The 22,184-nt window shown below is 36.7% G+C and overlaps 1 protein-coding gene across 3 annotated transcripts in view; it reads left to right on the top strand.

Annotated features, from left to right (window-relative positions):
- The window catches only part of LRCH3 (leucine rich repeats and calponin homology domain containing 3), a 118,792-nt gene that overhangs the window by 52,225 nt on the left and 44,383 nt on the right, over positions 1-22,184 (top strand). For all 3 annotated transcript variants that reach the window (XM_044914343.1, XM_044914345.1, XM_021692383.2), the window contains exons 4-8: positions 2,299-2,404; positions 6,082-6,218; positions 7,501-7,610; positions 17,831-17,924; positions 18,926-19,046. In XM_044914343.1, the coding sequence (XP_044770278.1) occupies positions 2,299-2,404; positions 6,082-6,218; positions 7,501-7,610; positions 17,831-17,924; positions 18,926-19,046 (568 nt within the window). The remainder of the gene's footprint in view (positions 1-2,298; positions 2,405-6,081; positions 6,219-7,500; positions 7,611-17,830; positions 17,925-18,925; positions 19,047-22,184) is intronic.

Raw genomic sequence — 22,184 nt, 5'->3', positions numbered from 1 at the left:
AATCTACCTCAACTTCAGAGCCCATGTTTTATATTTCTGATATGATCAAATATAATTATATCCATTGAGATTTGGGAGGATAGTTTCTTGTAGGTTTATTAACAAAGATAACATCAAAAACAAAAAATACACGTATAATTTAACTGGACCACACATTAGCTCTCTCTTTTTTTTAGGTGGATTATGAAAATAAAAGGTCACATGTAAAAATACACAAATATATTAAATCTGGAGTCTAGATACTAAACCACTATTTATTTAGAGACAATTAGGTCTAGGAAATAAAGTCCAAAATATGTTTGTTGGCATTTCTTCAGAACTTGGGTTATTAACATGCACTAACAGTAAATTTTACTTGTGATTCAGATTCTGATATTCAAATCATTTAAACTTTCTGTTTCTGCATATTGAATCATAAACACCTAAAAGATAGATATATCTTGCAGAAGGAGCTTTTAGCTTTCTACAAAAGAGGTAAATTGATACCTTCAGTCATAAAAATAGTTTGTGTCGGAGTGAGAATTAATAATCTCAAAGCTCCTGATTCCCACTTGATGGAACGTGTTCTCACAATATCCATATTGCTTTTATCCTTTATTTCCTTTTTTATAAAGTTTATTTAAGTAGTCTCTACACCCAATGTGAGACTTGAACTAAAGACCCCATGATCAAGAGTCACATGCTCCTCCAACTGAGCCAGCCAGGTGCCTCTATTTCTCTTCTTTTTTTTTTTTTCCTTAAAGATTTTATCCATTTGGGGCACCTGGGTGGCTCAGTCGTTTAGCATCTTCCTTCGGCTCAGGTCATGATCCCAGGGTCTTGGGATCGAGCCCCTCATCGGGCTCCCTGCTCAGCGGAGAAGCCTGCTTCTCCCTCTCCCACTCCCCCTGCTTGTGTTCCCTCTCTCTCACCGTGTCTCTCTCTGTCAAATAAATAAATAAAATCTTTAAAATTAAAACAGATTTTATCCATTTGTTAGAGCGAGCATGAGTAGGGGGAAGGGCAGAGGCAGAGGGACAAGCAGACTTCCCACCAAGCAGGGAGCCTCATGTAGGGCTCAATCCCAGGACCCTGAGATCATAACCCGAGCCGAAGGCAGACGCTTAACTGATTGAGCCACCCAGGTGCCCCTTCCCTTCGTTTTTAAGTGAGAGTAAAATTTTGTCTTTCAAGATACACATTTTCCAAGAGAAATATAAATTACTATTACCTCCTAGCTCAAGCTCAATTTTCCCTATCCTTTCAACTTCTTTTCCTTTTAACTTTGATGCCCAGAGCATTGGACTAAGAAGTATAGCTACTGATTCTACTTCAGCCATTAATTGGTAGGAAAGATAAAAATAATACTATTTTCTCTAAGAATATTATGGGAAAATGTAAAAATAATGTTTGAAGATTATTGAAGTTTATTGAAGATTATTGAAGTTTTTGGTAAGTGGTCTTTTCTAATAGTAAGTCTGTTACTGTTGTCTTTTTACTCATATCCTAGAGGAGTTCTAAGTGTTAATGTGACATCTTGGAGCTTTTATTAACCTAGACAACTTCCTGCTGTTACACATGGATTTATACTTTTTTCTGGCTGGTCTCAGAATTATGGAATTCTGAATTTGTCAATCTTGAAATCTGTAGTTAGCCTCTTCTCAGAACTAGTGGAGTCAAGCTGTTGACTGAGATGCCAGGCCTACATAATACATGTATTGGTACCAGCTTGATCGGATGCCGATAGAGCAGTATCTGTTTTTTCCATGGCCTGTGAGTTATGTGTACTTTATTATTTTTTCCCTCACTTTCAGTTTGATAAAGAACTTTTCGAGTCATCTTCAATGCATTTTTTTATATTCTTGAGCAGGCGAGCTGGCATTTTGAAAATAGGATTTCCTTTCAATTAATTTTATCATTATAATTTTTATCATTGTTTTTTCTTCTAGTTTCATTAGAACACTTATAAAATAGATCAGTTTTTATACTTTTTTCTAATTTACCTTTTCACTAGAATTTTCATTTGATTTGATCCCAGGCTTTCTGTCCACATCTTGTCATTTAATTTTTGTTCTGCTCATAAAATTAGTGTAGATCCATATAAAATGTGTAAAATCAGTCAGAAACCTGTAAGTTTTTAGAATTAAATGCTAGTACAAACTATGGTATTATTCTTGGACACAGAATCATTAATTTTTTTTTTTTACAGTTAAGACAGACCATAGGTATTATCTTATCGAACCTCATTTTACACATGGTTTAAAGCAGACAAATTTGTAATATTAGAACAATTCTTTACTTTGTATCTTTTTGAGATAGGATGTGAGCTGCAATGAAATTCAAACAATACCTTCCCAAATTGGTAATTTGGAGGCCTTGAGAGACCTTAATGTAAGAAGAAACCACTTAGTACGTTTGCCTGAAGGTAAGAAACTGAAATAATTGTTTCATTATTACTTGTTTCTTTATTTTGAAGATCTCTCAGACTGATAGGTACAGGACAAAAATGTATAAGAGCTACAGGCAATGTTTGAGATATAGTGGTTCAGCTACTATATGTTGTTATCTGTTTCCTTGTGGATTTTAAAGTTAGATTCTGCAGTGAAAAACTCCAATAACTATTAACCAGTGATTGTATTTTAAGATCTTGTCAGAATTAATTAATAACTCAAGGTAGGGTCCCTGGAAGTTTCAGTAAGTGCAAGTACTTGGGAGAAGTAGATCATGTTTTTGATCAGGAAATAGTTTAGTGTAATGAAAAACATTCCTGCAATTTGCACTGACTTAAATGGACTTGACTTGAACTTACTTTATCTTTCCCTGGAAATGTTCAGATAGAGGCTAATTAATGGTTGGAGGTGATGTGTAGAATGAATAATGAATGGAGTGAGAGACTGCACTGGGAGGCTTGTTATCTTAGGCTCACTATAGGCTCTGGTATATGTATCTAAATCATAAAAATGATTAAGCAAATTAAGTATAATTTATCAACCCTTCAAAATATGAATTCATGAAAGAAGCTGTAAAAAGAAATGAAAATGAGGAGAATTTAGATCAGAGTATATCTTTAATTTTATTATGGAAAATTTCATATATAAATGAGAGCAATGAATATCCAGCTATGGTAGTTATCAGTTCCTGGCAACTCCTCTGTCATCTAAACTCCTATCCACTTTCCCTTACTTCTGTCCTTTAGAAGGTATTTTCATGACCGTGATGCTCTAGGTTCTTCTATAAAACATGACCTATAATATATAGTAAATACTGAATTAACTAATGAAGCTTTTGCTTCACTGTGGAATCAAACATTAACACCAGTATGATCCAGTATGATTTTTAATTCTAACATATACAAGTATGACTTTGACATTTTGGATGTCAAAATGTCTCAGTAAGTGACCTTTTAGTCCACTTTTATACACTTAGTGCAGTCAGACTAGCCAAAATCCTGCATAACTTTCCTTTCAGTCACTTACCCAGTAACCTTTACACCTTTTACTTTTAGAGCCCTTCCTCATTTCCTCCTGGGTCTGCTTTCTACCCCCTCAGGAATGTGAATGAAGGCCCCCAGCAGAACTGACCAAAATCATGGCACAGGCCTTATAACCCGAAAATTCTATCCAAGATTACTCTTCTACTCGGGGACCCACCTACTGAGATTGATCTTTAAAGGCTTATTAATGTAGTAATACGGACTTAATATAAAATCAATTAAGGAAAACATTGGGATTTTAGTGAAAATGAAAATTCAGGGTTTTAGATGACAATTACAGTCTAATAATTTTATCATCTAATTTATTTCTCTATCATATTTTAAATGTGTGTTACCAAGAAAATGATGAGTCACACAAATAGTTTTAAATGGTTTTCTATTAGCTTATCTTGTAATCTCAGCACATTCAGCTAAATTGAGAGTTAAACTGGAGGAAAGCTTTATTCTGATAGCTACATAAGTTAGTGTGGAAGTTCATATGGTCTCTAACATATTCCAGTTTGGTAGATAAATTAGTATGTCTCTTATTGCCATTTTGATTTTAAATTTTAATTGTTATAAAGTAATATATTGCTCAGAAAGTCGAGTAGTATAAAAATATATATAGTATGAAATAGTATAAAAAAATAGTATGAAAATATATCGTTCAGAAAGTCAAGTAGAAAAAGCTCAAAATCAATAATAGCATTCCCCTGCCTCAACCATCTCCCTCCCCAGTTATTTTTTTTTTAAGATTTGTTTATTCATTAGAGAGAGAGTGTGTGCACACACATGCGCATGGGGGAGGGGAAGAGAGAGAGAATCTCAAGCAGACTGCCCCCCCCCCAAGTGTGGAGGCAGCACAGGACTCAATCTCATGACTGCGAGATCATGACCTGAGCTGAAATCAAGATTGGACCCTTAACCAACTAAGCCACCCAGGCACCCCTCTGCCTCCCCAGTTTTAATGTCTAGAAGCATCTACCTTCTCCACCTTTGATTCTTTTCACTGGCACTTGCTGACATACTTCTAAATGACATGCTTTAACAGCTTTGCTGGATTTACCAGTCTTGACACTTATGTCAGCTTCCTGTTATGGTAGATGACTATTTATAAATATTAAATATTTTTATTTTTTAAGATTTTATTTATTTATTAGAGAGATTGAGCACCCACACAAGTAGGCAGGGCAGCAGGCAGAGGCAGAGGGAGAGAAGCAGGCTCCTCACTGAGCAGAGAGCCCGATCCCAGGGTCCTGGGATCATGACCTGAGCCAAAGGCAGATAGATGCTTAACCTACTGAGCCACCCAGGTGACCTGGCAGATGACGATTTAACTTTCTTACAAATTATCACGATCATACCTTTACTTCCCTCCTACTATCTTCCTAGTGTAATTTTTTTAAGATTTTATTTATTTGACAGAGAGAGACACAGCGAGAGAAGGAACACAAGCAGAGGGAGTGGGAGAGGGAGAAGCAGGCTTCCTGCTGAGCAAGGAGCCTGATGCAGGGCTCGATCCCAGGACCCTGGGATCATGACCTGAGCCAAAGGCAGACACTTAACGACTGAGCCGCCCAGGCGCCCCTTCCCAGTGTAGTTTTATCACAACTTTTGATCAAAGTGTTATTGTTTATGTTATTACAACTATATAAATACTGTTCCCTGCCAATTCAGTTGATGTACTGATTTTATTTCTTTTTTATACATCTTATTTTTGTTGTTGTTTTTGTCTTTTTTTATTTGCTTAGTTTTTTATGTACGTATGGCTAATTCCTCCCTCTTTTTCTAGCAGAGAGAGAAAAACCACATTCACATAATTTTTATTACACTATCTATTACAATTGTTCTATTTTATTATTAGTTTTTGTCGTTAATTTTATTTTATTTTATTTGTTGTTAATTTCTTACTGTGCCTAATTTATAAATTAAACTTTATCATATGTATACAGGTATGTACGTATAGGAGAAATCACAGTATATGTATACGGGTATGTATATATAGGAAATATCACAGAATATATAGGGTTTGGTAGTATCTGCAGTTTCTGCATCCCCTGGGGGTTTTGAAACATATCCCCCATGAATAAGAGGGGACTGACTACTGGCATTCATGAGCTGGGGATGGGGTGGGGTTCGGTAGGAACATGCTGAGGTCTCGTCGCTGTGTAGACTTCCTTTTAAATCCTCCATTTCCAACTGGCAACTCATCCTGACTTTCCATGGTGCCTAAGATTCCTGAATTCAAAGCCTTTGATTCGGTTTCACTAGAGAATAACTTACTGACCCCGGTGGTGAATGATTGGAGAGGGGTAGGGCTGCATGAGTTGAGGTTGGGGACTTAGGCATTTAACTTGTTTTTTGTACAGACTATCATCTAATCCTTTGGTTATGCCTACGTTTCTGTGGTATCAGGCCTCCGGTTTCTGTAGTTCTGTGAGGGGTCAGACTGCTTGCTTTTCACTAGTATTCCCATCTGTAAGCAACTAGATTTCATTTTATAATATCAGTTCATCTTTAAGAAAGGAGATAAATACATTAAATTCGCTCTATTTAACTAGAAGCTCCTGTAAAAATTGTCTAGTTTTGAAATATCATTAATTGTTCATTTCCATTTTATCACCCTGCAGAGCTGGCAGAGCTGCCTTTGATACGGTTAGACTTCTCCTGCAATAAAATTACAACAATCCCTGTTTGTTATCGGAACCTCAGGCACCTACAGATGATCACCCTAGATAATAATCCACTACAGTCTCCTCCTGCACAGGTAAACTCTAGTGGATTTGAAGTATACTGGGAACTTTTTTGACAAAGGGTGAATTTAAAAATTGAAGTTCTATGCATTTATCTTTTTGTTGGAAATGAAGTTCTTTTACAGTAAATTCACACACATATGCATTCTTTAGAAGCCCTGAATAAATGGGATGAAGGACAGATAATATTTCCAGAAGTGCTTTTCCTTTCACTAAATTCTTACTTTTTAAGTTGAGGGGTTCTTCTCGAAGTTTTTCTAATACAATTTGAGTTAATTTCTTTCTGGTAAAACTTGAAAGTAGGCAATGTAAACATGAGAGACAAATAAAAATACTTGGCTTTTAGCATTAAAGATTATCAGTGCCTTTCTTCTGACCATCATTTTTGTACCTTTTTATTTTCTAAAATCTTAAGTTCCTCATTTAGTCAGTTTGATCATTTGTTTATCAGTGACTGATATGAAACTATTTAATAATAAAGTAATTTTAAGGTAACTTTACATATAGATTCTAGCCATCCCATAATCTGAAAAATTTTACCAGCCTATATTTTTCTTTTTTTTAAATGTAACTTAATTTAATTTTTTTTACTATGTCAGTTAGCCAACATATAGTACATCATTAGTTTTTGATGTAGTGTTCAACGATTCATTGTTGCATATAACACCTAGGGCTCATCACAACACATGCCAGCCCATATTTTTCACTGTAGCATTTGAACTCTACAGTTGATGATGGTCTTATTTAAGCCTCTGGATGACAACTATAAAGTTTTATGAGTAAACTTCATAACTATAGAAGGATCTCATAATCTTAAAGAATTTATATTTTGACTTCTGTCAACAGAAATGTAACTTTAATATTTAATCATTTCCTGCTTTTCTCTCTTACAAAAAGTAGGATTCAAAACATAATTGTGCATGATTGTTGGATTTCTAAAAGCAAAAGTTGCCAGTGAAATCTATGGGGAACAATGCTTTAAATCCCTGACTATGCCTAACTAATCAGTTTGTTAAGTTTATTTGGTATTCTATCAGTGTTTATAATCATAAATTATTTATTTTATATGTTACTGAAATTTATTCTTGACTAGAAAACAAAGATCTGTATTTATATCAAACACATAAAATAACATGTTATAATTAGTATTTGATTTTTAATATCACTGGATGTAGTTAATAGAAATGCCTTGCTTCTAATATATAATAAGTAAAAAGCTGATTGTGATTGTTAACAAGGGACACATATATTTCAAATGAGTAATAATTTGGTTGCATTTATATGTTACTTTTTTAGATATGTATAAAAGGCAAAATCCACATATTTAAGTACCTGAACATACAGGCTTGTAAGATTGCTCCAGATCTGCCAGATTATGATAGGAGACCCTTGGGTTTTGGCTCCTGGTGAGTATATTTTATTTTTTTATTTAATGTATTCCATCTCATAGGGAATCAAACTGGACCCTTAAATCTGTCTGAATGTTTAACTAAAGGGAAATAACCTATTTTGACACTGTTTTTCTCAGAATGTTTGTATTAAGTAAACAGTCGATTACAGAGATCTGACAAAGTGTAATTCTAAGTTAAGGTTTCTCCACCTCAGCACTGTTGATATTTTGGGCAAGATAACTCTTTGTTGTGGGAAGCTGTCTTGTACATCAGAAGATGTTTATCAGTATTCCTGGCTTCTGTAGCACCTTCCCAGTGTGACAAACAAAAACGGCTCCAGACATTGCTAAATAGCCCCTGAGGGGTCCCTACTTGAAAACCACTGGTCTCAGTGACTTGAATGCTAACCTTGGCTCTGCTGTTAATTCTGGGACTTAAAGCAAGTCATTCAAACTTTTGGGAGTTGATTTTTTCTTTAGGGAGTGAAGAGGATGGATTTGATGACCATTAATGTCACTTCAGGATCTTTTAGTTTATGAATCCTTCAACTACATAACACCTGAATGACAAGGTTACCTCTTTGGCATTCCCAACCATCTGGAACAATCTTAAGCAGCAGTAATTAAATTCAAAAGGCCTTTTAACAGGCAAAATAGCTGTATCAGTGAAGGTGCTATAATGCATATAGGCCTTATTCAAAAGAGAACCCCTCTGGCCTTCTATTAGAACTTGTCACATTTTACATTAAAGCACAGTCCTAATGAGCTTGCTTCTCAGTATCCTAGTCTAAAACAAATTAACAAATTTCTATTTTGGTAGAGTTTCTAAAAGCAGACATTAAAAATACAAAAAGTTATTTGAAAGAAAAAATAAAACTATAAAAAGCAGACACATATTAAAAAAATCAGTTAGTGGTTAACTCTGAGAGGAAGGAATATTCAATGTGAAAGACACATAAGGGGACTTTAAAGGTATTAATGTCTCGGGGCACCGGGGTGGTTCAGTTGTTAAGCATCTGCCTTCGGCTCAGGTCATGATCCCAGGGTCCTGGGATTGAGCTCCGCATCGGGCTCCCTACTCCGCATCGGGCTCCCTACTCCGCAGGAAGTCTCCTTCTCCCCCTTCCTCTCCACTTGCTTGTGTTCCTTCTCTCGCTGTGTCTCTCTCTGTCAAATAAATAAATAAAATACTTTAAAATAATAATAATAAATAAAGGTATTAATGTCTCATCATGTTTTAAAAGCTATGTCTGTTATATTCATTTTTTATCTGTATGACATATTTCATAATTTAACAAGATACTGAAAAGTAGTAACACTCCAAAAACATAGTGCCTTGATGCCATTAGGCATATATGCAAATAACCCTCCATATTTCAGTAATATTTTAAATTATTGCCATGTTAGAGCACAGTACAATAATTGATGCTCATCAAGAAAATTCTAAGGTATATTAGAGATATCATTTCCAGTAAAGGGAAATGTGCATTAAGTTTAAATTTTAAATACAGTTTAAATTTTTTTCATCAGAAATTATTAGAATTAAATAAGTGTTTATGGTATAAAGGAGTAATCTCAAGCTATCTGAAAATATAGAACCTGATTTTTTTTTTTTTAAGATTTTATTTATTAGAGAGAGTGAGGGAGAGAGCGAGCACAAGCTGGGGGAGGGGCAGAGGGAGAAGCAGACTCCCCACTGAGCAGGGAGCCCAATGCGGGGCTCCATCCCAGGACTCCTGGATCATGACCTGAGCCACAGGCAGATGCTTAACTGACTGAGCCACCCAAGTGCCCGCAGAACCTGATTTCCTAAGTAAATTAAATATTACTCCAAAGGGACTTGACTTCTGCCCTTTGCCACAGACCATGTGTTTCTTCTTCACCACTGTATCCCTAGTTCACCTGGGTGTTTGGCACACACAGTAGATACTCAACAAGTATTTATTAAAGTAATGAACAGTTTGGTCACACAAATGTTATTTCTGTCCTAACTTTTCTGTGCTTAAAGTTATCAGAACAACTTTATAATGACGTTCTGGGGTTTTTTTGGTCTAGCTATTAGATTGAAGAGTTTCATAGACACTCTGAAGGGTATTTAAAATACTAGCTCTAATCTGGTGGTTTAAGCATACAATAATACAAGTTTTAGTATATTTATACAAATACACAAGGAGAAATTAACCAATGTCCTATATACCCCTAAAAGATTCCTACAAGAACATCTCGGTCCTAACACTTTTAACTCTGAGAAGACTGAAAGCAGGTATGTGATGTTAAGGTTAAGACATAAAAGGTTTTGACAGATTGTAGGGATTAGGTCTGGCATACTCTGTGCTAGATCTAGGCCTCTCTTGGAGAAAGGACTTTGACAGTGGGGAGAATATGAAGGGACCCAGACCATTATTGCCAAGAATTTTTAAATTTCCTCTATTCATTATATCCTTTTCTTTCTTCAAGTCTTTTTCCTCTTACCTTGGTAAATCGCTTATAATATAGAACTCTTGTCTTATTTATTGAAAAAAGTTTTGTTTTTCCTATTCAAAATTTTCATTAAGTGTGTTCTAGTCCTGTACTCTTGAAAGATGTACTACAACAAATAAACGTAGGGGCGCCTGGGTGGTTTGGTCGGTAAAGCGTCTGCCTTCAGCTCAGGTCATGATCCCAGGGTCCTGGGATCGAGCCCGGCATCTGGCTCCCGCTCCGCAAGAAGCCTGCTTCTCCCTCTCTCACTCCCCCTGCTTGTACTCTCTCTCCTCTCTCTCTCTGTCAAATAAATAAATAAAATCTTAAAAAGTAAATTTAAAAAATGTAGCTTTTATTTTACATCGACACTAATTGATTTTCCCCCTTGGAGTTAATCATCTTTGTTAAGAAAAAGTTTTCCTCAGGCGCTGGGTGGCTCAGTTGGTTAGGCGACTGCCTTCGGCTCAGGTCATGATCCTGGAGTCCCAGGATCGAGTCCCGCATCGGGCTCCCTGCTCAGCAGGGAGTCTGCTTCTCCCTCTGACCCTCCACTCTCTCATGCTCTTTCTCTGTCATTCTCTCTCTCTCAATAAATAAATACCTTTAAAAAAAAAAAAAGAAAAAGTTTTCCTCTCCTAAAATAGCAGAGTAGGAACATGAACTGCTACAGCTGCCCTTGGGGTTTGAGTGTCAGGCAGTTAATGATGACTACTGGGGATGTGTATGTGAGGGTAGGTCCAAAGACTAAGGAGGAATCACCAGCCCCTATAGGAATAATGGGCTTTGATTAAAGCCTGTGGTGCTGATTGCAGAACCTGTTTCTCTCTTTCTGTCCTTAGTCTTGAGGACTAATTAGTCTTGGCCTAATTTTTTTTAATATAGAAATCCTCATCATAATACTTTAAAAACATAAAACTTCTCAAAAAAGCCTGGCAAGAGACGTGTGTATTTGTTAAGACAAAAAGAAGGCTTGAATCCATGGAGAGATATACCCTAAATGGAAAGTCTAAATAGCATAAACATGTTGTGTCTCTCCAAAGGAATTAATTATAGATCTGATGTCTTCCAGTCCCTCTAATAATCCCTCACCATGCTCACTAGATTAATCTGTATTCTGTATTTTCCATTTTTTCTGGAGTTATATTACATTATTTGTAATTATTTCAGAATGTCCTAGATAATATTTTTATATATAATATAAATAAAATATTTCCTTCCAACTCCTCATGCAGTGGTGAATGGGGTATTGTACCTTCATGTCTTTTTTTACTGAGGTATGGATTAGTGAGATTGCACTGTAGTTGGCCATACCTTTATTCAAAATGCCACCATGGAGTGAGAATGTCTGTACTATTGGGCAGTTCACTTAACCTCTCTGGACTTCAGTTTCTTCAACGTGATCTTTATTTACCCCAGTTATGCCCTAACAGTAGTTCTAAGGATTGAATGACCTGGTTCTGAAAGTGCTTGGCTGACCATTAAGTCTTATGTAAATATTAGACACGATCGTTACTAGCTATCTATGGTGATCTAGGACCAGTTTAGTCCTAAGAGTCCTGTCTTGCTAAAGAGAATTTTTATTAATCCTGTAGCTCTTAAGGTATTCAGTACAGATTAGGTGCTGTGGTACTTTCCTTCAATCCTTACATGTAACTTTCTAACTGCTTTTGCATAATATATAAACTACAACCAATCTTCCTTAAGTCATTTTACAAAGATCACAAATGTTTTATTTATTTCTAGATGTAAATGTTTCCAATTCCTTTAGCAAGTTGCACTGTTGTGATAACTTTTAAGTTTTATACAATGGCACATGTATTTTTCAGTAGTGATCTATAATGACCTATGCTTTTTTGCTGACCACCTATATATTACAGACTAAATATATTTATGTATGGTAATGTGGCAGTGAACCAAAACTGAGGAAAGACTAAGCCACTGGAAAGAAAAGTCCTGCTTCTGCAACCCGAGTAACGGAATTAATTCTCTCCAACAAGCCTGGGCTTGTGAAAGCAATGATCATCCTTTATTGATATTTGTATTCTTAGTATCTAGAACACTGTGTGACATTCAATAAATGTTTGGTGAACTAAACCCAAATGAAGCAGATGTAGTGACTTGTGATAACAGCAAATGCTCTCTTAAGGGTACATTCTTCATAGAAATAATAATAATAACTTTTATTTAGTCCTTAGTAATAATATTTGTGCAAATCCTTAGCTTATATTTTTCAGTCTTTATAGCAAATCTGTGAGGTAGGTGTTGTTAATCTTTTTTTTTTCTTTAACTTACGAGGAAACAAGTTGAGAGAAGTTAAGCAAGTTAATTGAAGTCACACAGCTAGTAAATGATGGTGCCACGTTGTCAGTCCAGATCTGTTAAACTATAAAAATAGCCATGTTTTATGCTCCTCACTGCACTCTACTGACTCACAGTTCAAGTTCCTGCTACAGAAGAGGCACTTACACATCTGAGTCCATGTTATGCTAGGTAGTTTAAGGAGATTGGACTTTCTGACAGGGCATAGCTGGAGCCTGGCTGGCAGAACTCTGCCAGGCCTCCTGCGGGCCATATTTATTCATTGGGTAACCATCTGTCCTGGTTTACTTGTGACTAAGGGTTTTCCTGGGACACAGGACTTTAAGTTCTAAAACCAAAAAAAAATCCTGAGTGAACCCAGGAGTTGGTAAACCTGTATGCCTCACTTTAATCTTACCAGTTTCAACTCTGAACAAGAGTGAGTATGTGGAGAAGCTAAAGGTAACAAATAAAGGAGATAAATAGCTTAATGCAGAGATTCTATTAATTCTGTTTATGTTACCCACTTGAAAAATATCACAGTAAATTTAGGCTTATCTCAATTGGCCGCTTGATAGAATAAACGTTATATAGAACAATATCCTCTAGAAATCGCAAAATCTTTACTTGAAAAAAATACATAATACTTTAAAATATTTTTCAGTAAATCTTGAAATATACATACTTCTTTTGGCAGCTGCAGAATTTTATAAGTATGGCTTAATATATAATTTTATTAGAAAGCTTTTAAAATTGGGTACCTTGGCCTGACTTTGCGGTGATAAAACATATATAGTACCTATCTGTAAGTTCTGGACTCTAAAACAAGCATAAAAGCAGACCTATCACATAGATGATTAAATAAGACATTTTACTTAAATACTAACAGTTTGGAGATACAGATGAAGGGCAAATGGATATTCATTGTATTACTCTCCTAACTCTTGTATAGATATGAATTTTTCCAAAGTAAAAAGTTGGTAGAAATTAACTACTTTTCTCTTAGAAAAGTAAATTTTTTTTAGTTTATGTATTTGTTTATTTTTTTATTTATTTTTAAGTAATCTCAGCGTCCAACATGGGGCTTGAACTCACGACCCCCAAGATCAGGAGTCACATGCTCTTCCAATTGAGCCAGCCAGGCACTGCTAGAAAAGTAATTTTAGAATTCTGCTGGGAGACTTTTTTTTGCTAAATGATCTTGATGGGGGAAGGTGGGGAAAATGAGGAAGATAGCCAGAGGGTACCTGTATTTTTGGATCTTCATAATCAGCATATTTAGTACATTGGACAAATAGATCTATATATTAATTACTACATTCAAAGTAAAATCTTTATCAATAAAATAAATGATGTTACAAAGACTTTCTTTTATTCACATAGGGTTTTTTGTTTGTTTTGTTTTGTTTTTAAATTTTTTTTTTTTTTTTTGTGAGAGAGAGAATGAGAGAGAGCACGAGAGGGAGGAGGATCAGAGGGAGAAGGAGACTCCCTGCTGAGCAGGGAGCCCGATGCGGGACTCGATCCCGGGACTCCAGGATCATGACCTGAGCCGAAGGCAGTCGCTTAACCAACTGAGCCACCCAGGCGCCCGTTTTGTTTTGTTTTTAAAGATTTTATTTATTTATTTGTTTGACTGAGAGATAGAGCCAGAGAATACAACCAGGGGGAGTGGCCGAGGGAGAGGGAGAAGCAGGCTTCCCACTGAGTAGGGCCCGAAGCGGGGCTCGATCCCAGAACCCTGGGATCATGACCTGAGCCGAAGGCAGATGGCTTAACCAACTGAGCCACCCAGGCACCCTGGTTTGTTTTGTTTTTAACTGACATAAATCTTTCACTTTATATAAAGGCATATGAGTAGAAATGGTTAACCTCATTTTATGGAAATTAAAGTTATGTGCATTAACTATGTAAGAATATATGGAATACAAAATTCAGTACTAGGAAAACACTATTTTAAATTCGTACCGTTGAAAGTTGCTTTTCAACCCCATGCTTATTAAATAAAATACTAATAGACCATTTTTTTTAAAATAAGCCTTGTCATGTTTTAGATTTCTAATTAAGCTAACTTTTATTTTTTTATTTTTTTAAAGATTTTTTGTTTATTTATTTGACAGAGAGAGACCCAGCGAGAGAGGGAACACAAGCAGGGGGAGTGGGAGAGAGAGAGAAGCAGGCTTCCCGCAGAGCAGGGAGCCCAGTGCGGGGCTCGATCCCAGGACCCTGGGATCATGACCTGAGCCGAAGGCAGACGCTTAACGACTGAGCCACCCAGGCGCCCCTGAGCTAACTTTTAAAAGTATGTTTAAGAACAAGCAAAAATTACAGCTATAAAACTTTTCGAAGAAAGTGTGGAAGAATATCTTTGTGACATAGAATAGGCAATGATTTCTGAGGATACAGAAAGCAATAACCATAAAAAAAAGACATGATAAATTAGATTTCAGCAAAATGAAAAGCATCTCCTCGTGAAAAGAAAATACTAAGAAAATGAATACGCAAACCACAGACTGGGAGAAAATATTTGCAATATGTATATATATGACACATATATATGATAGAGGACTTATATCTAAACTATAAAGGGTATCTGCAACTTAATGTTAAAAAGACAAACAACCCAATTAAAAGTTGGACAAAAGACTTGATCAGATACTTGACAAAGATAAACAAATGACCAATAAGCACCCCAAAAAGGGCTCAATATCATCAGTCATCATGGAAATGTAAAGTAAGGCACAAGACATTATTACACACCTACTAGAATGACTGAAATTAAAACTGACAACAGCAGATGTCTAGTGGGGGTGTGCGGCAACCAGTGCTCTCCTACACTGCTTACAGAACTGTAAAATGGAACATCCACTTTGGGGAAATATTTGGCAGATTTTTAAACAGCTTTATTGAGATACAATGTACAAATCATAACATTTATCTATTTTAAGTGTGCAGCTCAGTGAATTTTGGTAAATGGATGCAATCATGAGACTACCAACACAAGACGGATAGCAGTTCCATCACCCATGTGCCCCTTTACACTAGATAAGTCCTTTCCCCTTCACTCAGCCCCGGGCAGCTACTGATCTGCTCTCAGTCAGTATAGTTTTGCCTTTTCTAAAGTTTCATATAGATGAAATCAAGCATTATATAGTGTTTTGTGTCTGGCTTCTTAGCAAACTGTTTTTGAGATTACTGGTATATTTAGAAGTGGGCAAAAGAATGGACCTTTCACAAAAAGAAGATAAATGAATGGCCAATACCCACACAAAATGATACTCAATATCATTAGTCATCAGAAAAATACTAATTAAAATGACAGTGAGATACACCTTTCATTCACCACAATAGCTGAAATGAAAGACTGACAACACGAGTGTTGGCAGCTGGAACGCAGATACATTGCTGGTGTGAATGCAAAATGGGATAGCTACTTTCAAAAACAGATTGGCAAGTCTGTTCGTTTGTTTTTTAAGTTAAGCCAACACTTAAATAATTTATCCATTCTACTTGAAGATATTAAAACCATCAAGAATTTCACTGACATGGTGCTGAGCAAAAAAAGCCAGATTAAAAAAAAATACATATGATTCCATTTTTTGAGTTCAGAGTAAGCAAAACTAATTGTATTACTTTTTTTTTTTTGAAGATTTTATTTATTTATTTGACAGAGACAGACACAGTGAGAGAGGGAACACAAGCAGGGGGAGTGGGAGAAGGAGAAGCAGGCTTCCTGCCGAGCAGGGAGCCCCATGTGGGGCTCGATCCCAGGACCATGGGATCATGACCTGAGCTGAAGGCAGATGCTTAATGACTAAGCCACCCAGGCATCCTAATTGTATTACTTTTTTATTGCTGCCATAACAAATTACCATAGGCTTAGATTTTTAAACACAAATTTGTTATCTTACGGTTTTGTAGGTCAGAAGTCCAAGTCTTGGTCTCATTGGGCTAAAATCATTTTCTATAGGCTCTGAGTAGGATACATTTCCTTGCCTTTTTCAACTTCTAGAGAGAAGCTGTCCACATTCCTTGACTCTTAACCAAAAGTCATCTTCAAGCCAGCATTGCATCACACTGACCTCTTCTGCCTCCCTCTTCCACTGTCAAGGGCCCTTTTGATTACATTGTGTCCGTTCAGATAATTTACATTAATTTCGGATCAGCTGAGTAGCAACCTTATTTTTACTTTCAGCCTTAATTCCCCTTTGCCATGTAAAGAAACATATTTATAGGTTCCAGGGATTAGATCTTAGACATCTTTGGGGACTGTTACTCTGCGTTTCATACTAATTTAAGGTGAAAAAGTCAGAGTAGTGGTTATCTCTTAAGAGCACACTGTAACATGGTCAGGGGAATTGACTGGGAAAGGGATGTGTGGGAATTTTCAGGCAAAGTAGAAATGTCCTACATCACGATAGAGGTGTATATTACAAAGATGGATTCATTTGTCAAGTGTATAGCTAAGGTGTATGCATTTCACTGTATATGAATTTTACCTTTAAAAGTACTGTCGGGGGGTGCTTGGGTGGCTCAGTTGTCAAGCGTCTGCCTTCTGCCTTCAGCTCAGGTCATGATCCCGGGGTCCTGGGATCAAGCCCTGCATTGGGCTCCCTGCTCCATGGGAAACCTGCTTCTCCCTCTCCCACTACCCCTGCTTGTGTTCTTTCTCTCGCTCTCTGTCAAATAAATAAATAAAATCTTAAAAAAAAAAAAAAAGACTATTGGGGGTGCCTGGGTGGTTCAGTCAGTTAAGCATCTGACTTTTGATTTCAGCTCAGGTCACGATCTCAGGGTCATGAGATTGAGCCCTCTGTCGGGTTCCATGCTGGGTGTGGAGCCTGCTTAAGATTCTCTCTCTCCCTCTCCCCCTCCCCACTCTCTCTCTCTTAAAAAAAAAAAAAAAAGAGGGGGGCGCCTGGGTGGTCAGTCAGTTAAAGGTCCGACTTTTTTTTTAATGTTTTATTTATTTATTCATGAGAGTCAGAGAGAGAGGCAGAGGGAGAAGCAGTCTCCCCCGCCAAGCAGGGAGCCCAATGCGGCACTCGATCCCAGGACCCTGGGATCATGACCTGAGCCAAAGGCAGACGCTTAACCATCTGAGCCACCCAGGCGCCCCAAGGGACTGACTCTTGATTTCAGCTCAGGTCTCTATCTCAAGGCAGTGAGTTCAAGCCCTGTATTGGGGGGCATGGGAAATGGGTTAGAAGCATAGGTGAAGCAAGAATGGCAGTGTTGACATTTTTGAAACTGGTGAGTGCTATTATATTAGTATACTAGTATACATTATACTGTTTATTTTAGTTCAGAATTTTTCATATTAAAAAGTCACAAGAATGCCCATTTAATTCTAAATAAGTTAAATCACTAAATGCCATGATAATGTTTATTAGTAAAATTGCATTTAATTTATTTTAAATGTTAATTTTTAAAACCTCAAACTACCCAGTAACAACTAGAGTCTCTCTTTGGCAGCCATGAAGAACTGTACTCAGGTCGCCCTTATGGAGCTCTTGATTCAGGTTTCAATAGTGTGGACAGTGGTGATAAGAGATGGTCAGGGAATGAAGTAAGTGTTTCTTCTATTCTGCATGTTATAACACCTGATTAAGAGACAACAAATGATGAAAATGGAAAGTATCTTAATTGGATTCGATTTCTCATTACATAAAATATGGAAAAGCCAAGGAAGAGGTAAAAATCCCACAGAGTACTGCCATCCAGAAATGATATTCTGTTTCTTTGCCGTCTTTTTATCATGTGTTTTACATGTTTGTTACCTTATTGTCTTGTATAAATAGTTAAATATCCTAGAAAGCCAAATGGGAACTGAGCCAATTACAACTGAAGCCTAAAGTTTGCAGGGCTGGGTGACCTTAAGCAGAGGTTGCGGAAGGGGTGCTACGAGGTGAGAAAATAGGACTATAAGTTGATGGGTAATAAGACAGGAACCTTAGTGAAGACTATTAACATGCTCAAGATAAATAATTTTCTTAACTAATTACGTATTTTTCTCTTGTATTTAATTATTATTATGCTTTCTTTTTTTAAGTTAGAAGGTAGAATATTTTAGCTCTCAATGGGTTAATTGATGAAATAAGCTGTTGTTAGCAAGACTGATAACCTCCCATTTGTAGCATTACTTCATTCATTCCAAAGCAAATTAACTTTAGACCACAGTCCATTTGTAATTTGGAAAGCTTGTGTATGTATCAAGGGTTGTGTACATAATCGTATCTGTATCCATGCAGATACATATATATAGATACTTTAAATTCCTGTTTATTTATAGAGTGATGTATAACCTTCCATCGCTTTTTTTTATTATAGTAAAATAAATATACATAACATAAAATGTAGCATTTTAACCATTCTTAAGTGTACATTTCAGTGACATTAAGTACATTCAAATTGTTGAGAAACTGTCACTACTGTTCATCTCCAGAACTTTTTTGCTATTTCTTCTTAAATGTAAATTTTAGTGAGTTTATATTATATCCTTGCTTTCAATACTGTGTTGTCTAAAGTTTGAAATTATATTTTTAAATGTTACTGCTATTTTTTTTTTAGCCTACAGATGAATTTTCAGATCTGCCTCTTCGAGTAGCAGAAATCACTAAGGAACAAAGACTGCGAAGAGAAAGCCAGTACCAGGAGACTCGCAGCAGTTTAGTAGTAACAAATGGTGGAGGTGAGTGGGACTCCCAACCACAGCCAGAGTCTTTACAGTCACTCTGGTGTTTTTAAGTGGTCATTTTCACATTCGCTCCTTTTGTTTGTGTATGTGTAGCTTCTCCAGCTTTTCTTTTTTCTTTTTTCTCGTCTTGTCTTTTCTTTTTTCTTCTCTTCTCTTTTTTAAAGATTTTATTTATTTATTTTGACAGAGAGAGGGAGACAGCGAGAGAGGGAGCGCAAGCAGGGGGAGTGGGAGAGGGAGAAGCAGGCCTCCCGTGGAGCAGGGAGCCCGACTTGGGGCTCAATCCCAGAACCCTGGGATCATGACCTGAGCTGAAGGCAGACACTTAATGACTGAGCCACCCAGGCGCCCCTCTTTTCTTTATTTGAGAGAGATCACGAGCGATGGGGAGAGAGAGAGGGAGAAGCAGACTCCCTGCTGAGCAGGGAGCCCAATGCGGGGCTCAGTCACAGGACCCTGAGATCGTGACCTGAGCCAAAGGCAGATGCTTAACGACTGAGCCACCCAGGCACCCCTCCAGCTCTTCTTTTAAAGACTTCATCTTCTCATATGATTGGAAAAAAGTTGTTCTCCATTGGGATTAAATTTTAATTTCTCTTAAGTTTTCAGGCTTGAAGTTAAAATACAGTATTTTTTTATTTCTCTCATTTTTATTTTGGAAGGAAACTTCATTAAAGACTGTTTACCTGGTATAGATCTTTGTTAATCTTGATTTCATCATGATTCTCTTTTGAAGTACTATTCTCCTTTTTTAAGATTTTCCCTGTGGTCATTATTTGACCACTTCCTGGAATTCAGTGCATTTCTTGACATTCACTTTTTCATTCATCTTGGATTGTATTCTTCAAGGGCATCTGAATCTAAGTTTTCTTTATTTTGGTATTTAAAAATATGTAATTTAAATTCAAAAATTCTTTTAATTTGTAATTTTTTTAGGTTTCATTAACAGGCAGAGCTATTTCTGCTGCTTTGGTGTTCTGGGCAGACTCCTGATTGTAACATTCTATTCAATCTTGCTTTAGTTTGAATTCCCAAATCCTAATGTTTGTTTTATTTATTTAATTAATTTATTTTATTTTATTTATTAAATTATTTTATTTTATTTATTCTTTAATGTTGAGTGTGGAGCCCAACATAGGGCTTGAGCTCACAACCCTGAGATCAAGACCTGAGCTGAGATCAAGAGTTGGATGCCTAAGCAACTGAGCCACCCAGGTGCCCCCCCCCCCCAATCCTAACATTTAAATATTGAGGGCCAACTGTAAGGGAAATATTACTTTGATCTAGAAATCTGTCTGACAAGAGCTTTCATCTTTTTTTTAAAGTTTTTACTTTAATTCCAGTTAGTTAATATACAATATTATATTAGTTTCAAATGTACAATATTAGTAATTCAACACTTCCATACATCACCCCATGCCATCACAAAGTGCACTCTTTAATCCCCATCACCTAAATAACCCACCCCCCCCATCCAACCTCCCCTTTGGTAACCATCAGTTTGTTCTCTATAGTTAACAGTCTTTTTCTTGGGGCACTTGGGTGGCTCAGTTGGTTAAGTGTCTGCCTTCAGCTTGGGTCATAATCTCAGGGTCCTGGGATCAAGCCCCACATTGGGCTCTCTGCTCATTGGGAAATCTGTATCTCCCTCTCACTCTTCCTCTGTGCTCTCCCTCTTTCTCTCTCAAATAAATAAAAATAGAATCTTTTTTAAAAAATAGTCTTTTTCGGGCGCCTGGGTGGCTCAGTTGGTTAAGCGACTGCCTTCGGCTCAGGTCTTGATCCTGGAGTCCCTGGATCGAGTCCTGCATTGGGCTCCCTGCTCAGCAGGGAGTCTGCTTTGTCCTCTGACCCTATCCCCTCTCATGTGTTCTCTCTCTCTCATTCTCTCCCTCTCAAATAAAAAAAGTCTTTTTCTTGATTTGTTTCTTTTTCCCTTTGCTTGTTTTATTTCTTAAATTCCACATGTGAGTGAAATCATACGGTTTTGTCTTTCTCTGACTTATTTCACTTAACATTATACTCTGTAGCTCCATCCATATTGTTGCAAATGGCAAGATTTCATTCTTTTTAATGGCTGAGTAATATTCCTGTGTGTGTGTGTGTGTGTGTACACACACACATATATACTCCACATCTTTATCCATTTGTCTATTGATGGACATTTGGCTGCTTCCATAATTTGGCCATTCTAAATAATGCTGCTATAAACATAGGGGTGCATGTGTCCCTTTGACTTAGTGTTTTTGTGTTCTTTGGGTAAATACCTAGTAATGCAATTGTGGGATCATAAGTTGGTTCTATTCTTAACTTTTTGAGGAACCACCATACTGTTTTCCACAGTGACTGCACCAGTTTGCATTCCCACCAGTTGTGCATGAGTGTTCCTTTTCTCCACATCCTCGCCAACACCTGTTGCTTCTTGTGTTGTTGATTTTAGCCATTCTGACAGGTGTGAGGTGATATCTCATTGTAGTTTTGATATGCATTTCCCTGATGATGAGCGATGATGAGCATCTTTTCATGTGTCTCTTGGCCATCTGATGTCTTCTTAAGAGCTTTCATCCTTGAATGATGATTTCAATTAAGTGGCTTGCTCTCTTTTTTTTCTTACCATTTTATATTCTTTTGTACTCCTGTTACTTACCATTCCATTCACATTTTAGTGGTTTTCTTTTTAATTTTGCTTTCATATGAGATATCTTTTCCTTTAGTTCATTTCAGACTTAAAATATTTTTGTCTTGATCTGTGCTGTCCAGTATGGTAGCCACTAGCCACATGTGGTTATTGAGCATTTGAAATGAGGCCTTTCTGATGTGTTTTTTTTTTTTTAAGTTTTCTTAATTTAAGTAATCTTTACACCTGACATGGGGCTTGAACTCACAACCCTGAGATCAAGAGTTGCATGCTCTTCCTACTGAGCCAGCCAGGTGCCCCTGAAATGAGGCCTTTGTAAATTGAGATGTACTATAACTGTAAAATACACATTGGGTTTTGAAGCCTTTACATGGAGGGAAAAAAAAGAATGTAAAATATCAGTGATACTTTATATTAATTATATGCTATAATGACACTATTTTAGATATATTAGACAAAGTAAAATATATTATTAAAACTAATGTCACCTTTTC

Source organism: Neomonachus schauinslandi, chromosome 1 (assembly GCF_002201575.2).
Source record: "Neomonachus schauinslandi chromosome 1, ASM220157v2, whole genome shotgun sequence".
Classification (NCBI taxonomy): Eukaryota; Metazoa; Chordata; class Mammalia; order Carnivora; family Phocidae; genus Neomonachus; species Neomonachus schauinslandi.
Note: the sequence above shows the minus strand (reverse complement) of the source record. Positions and strands in the feature narration are given on the sequence as shown.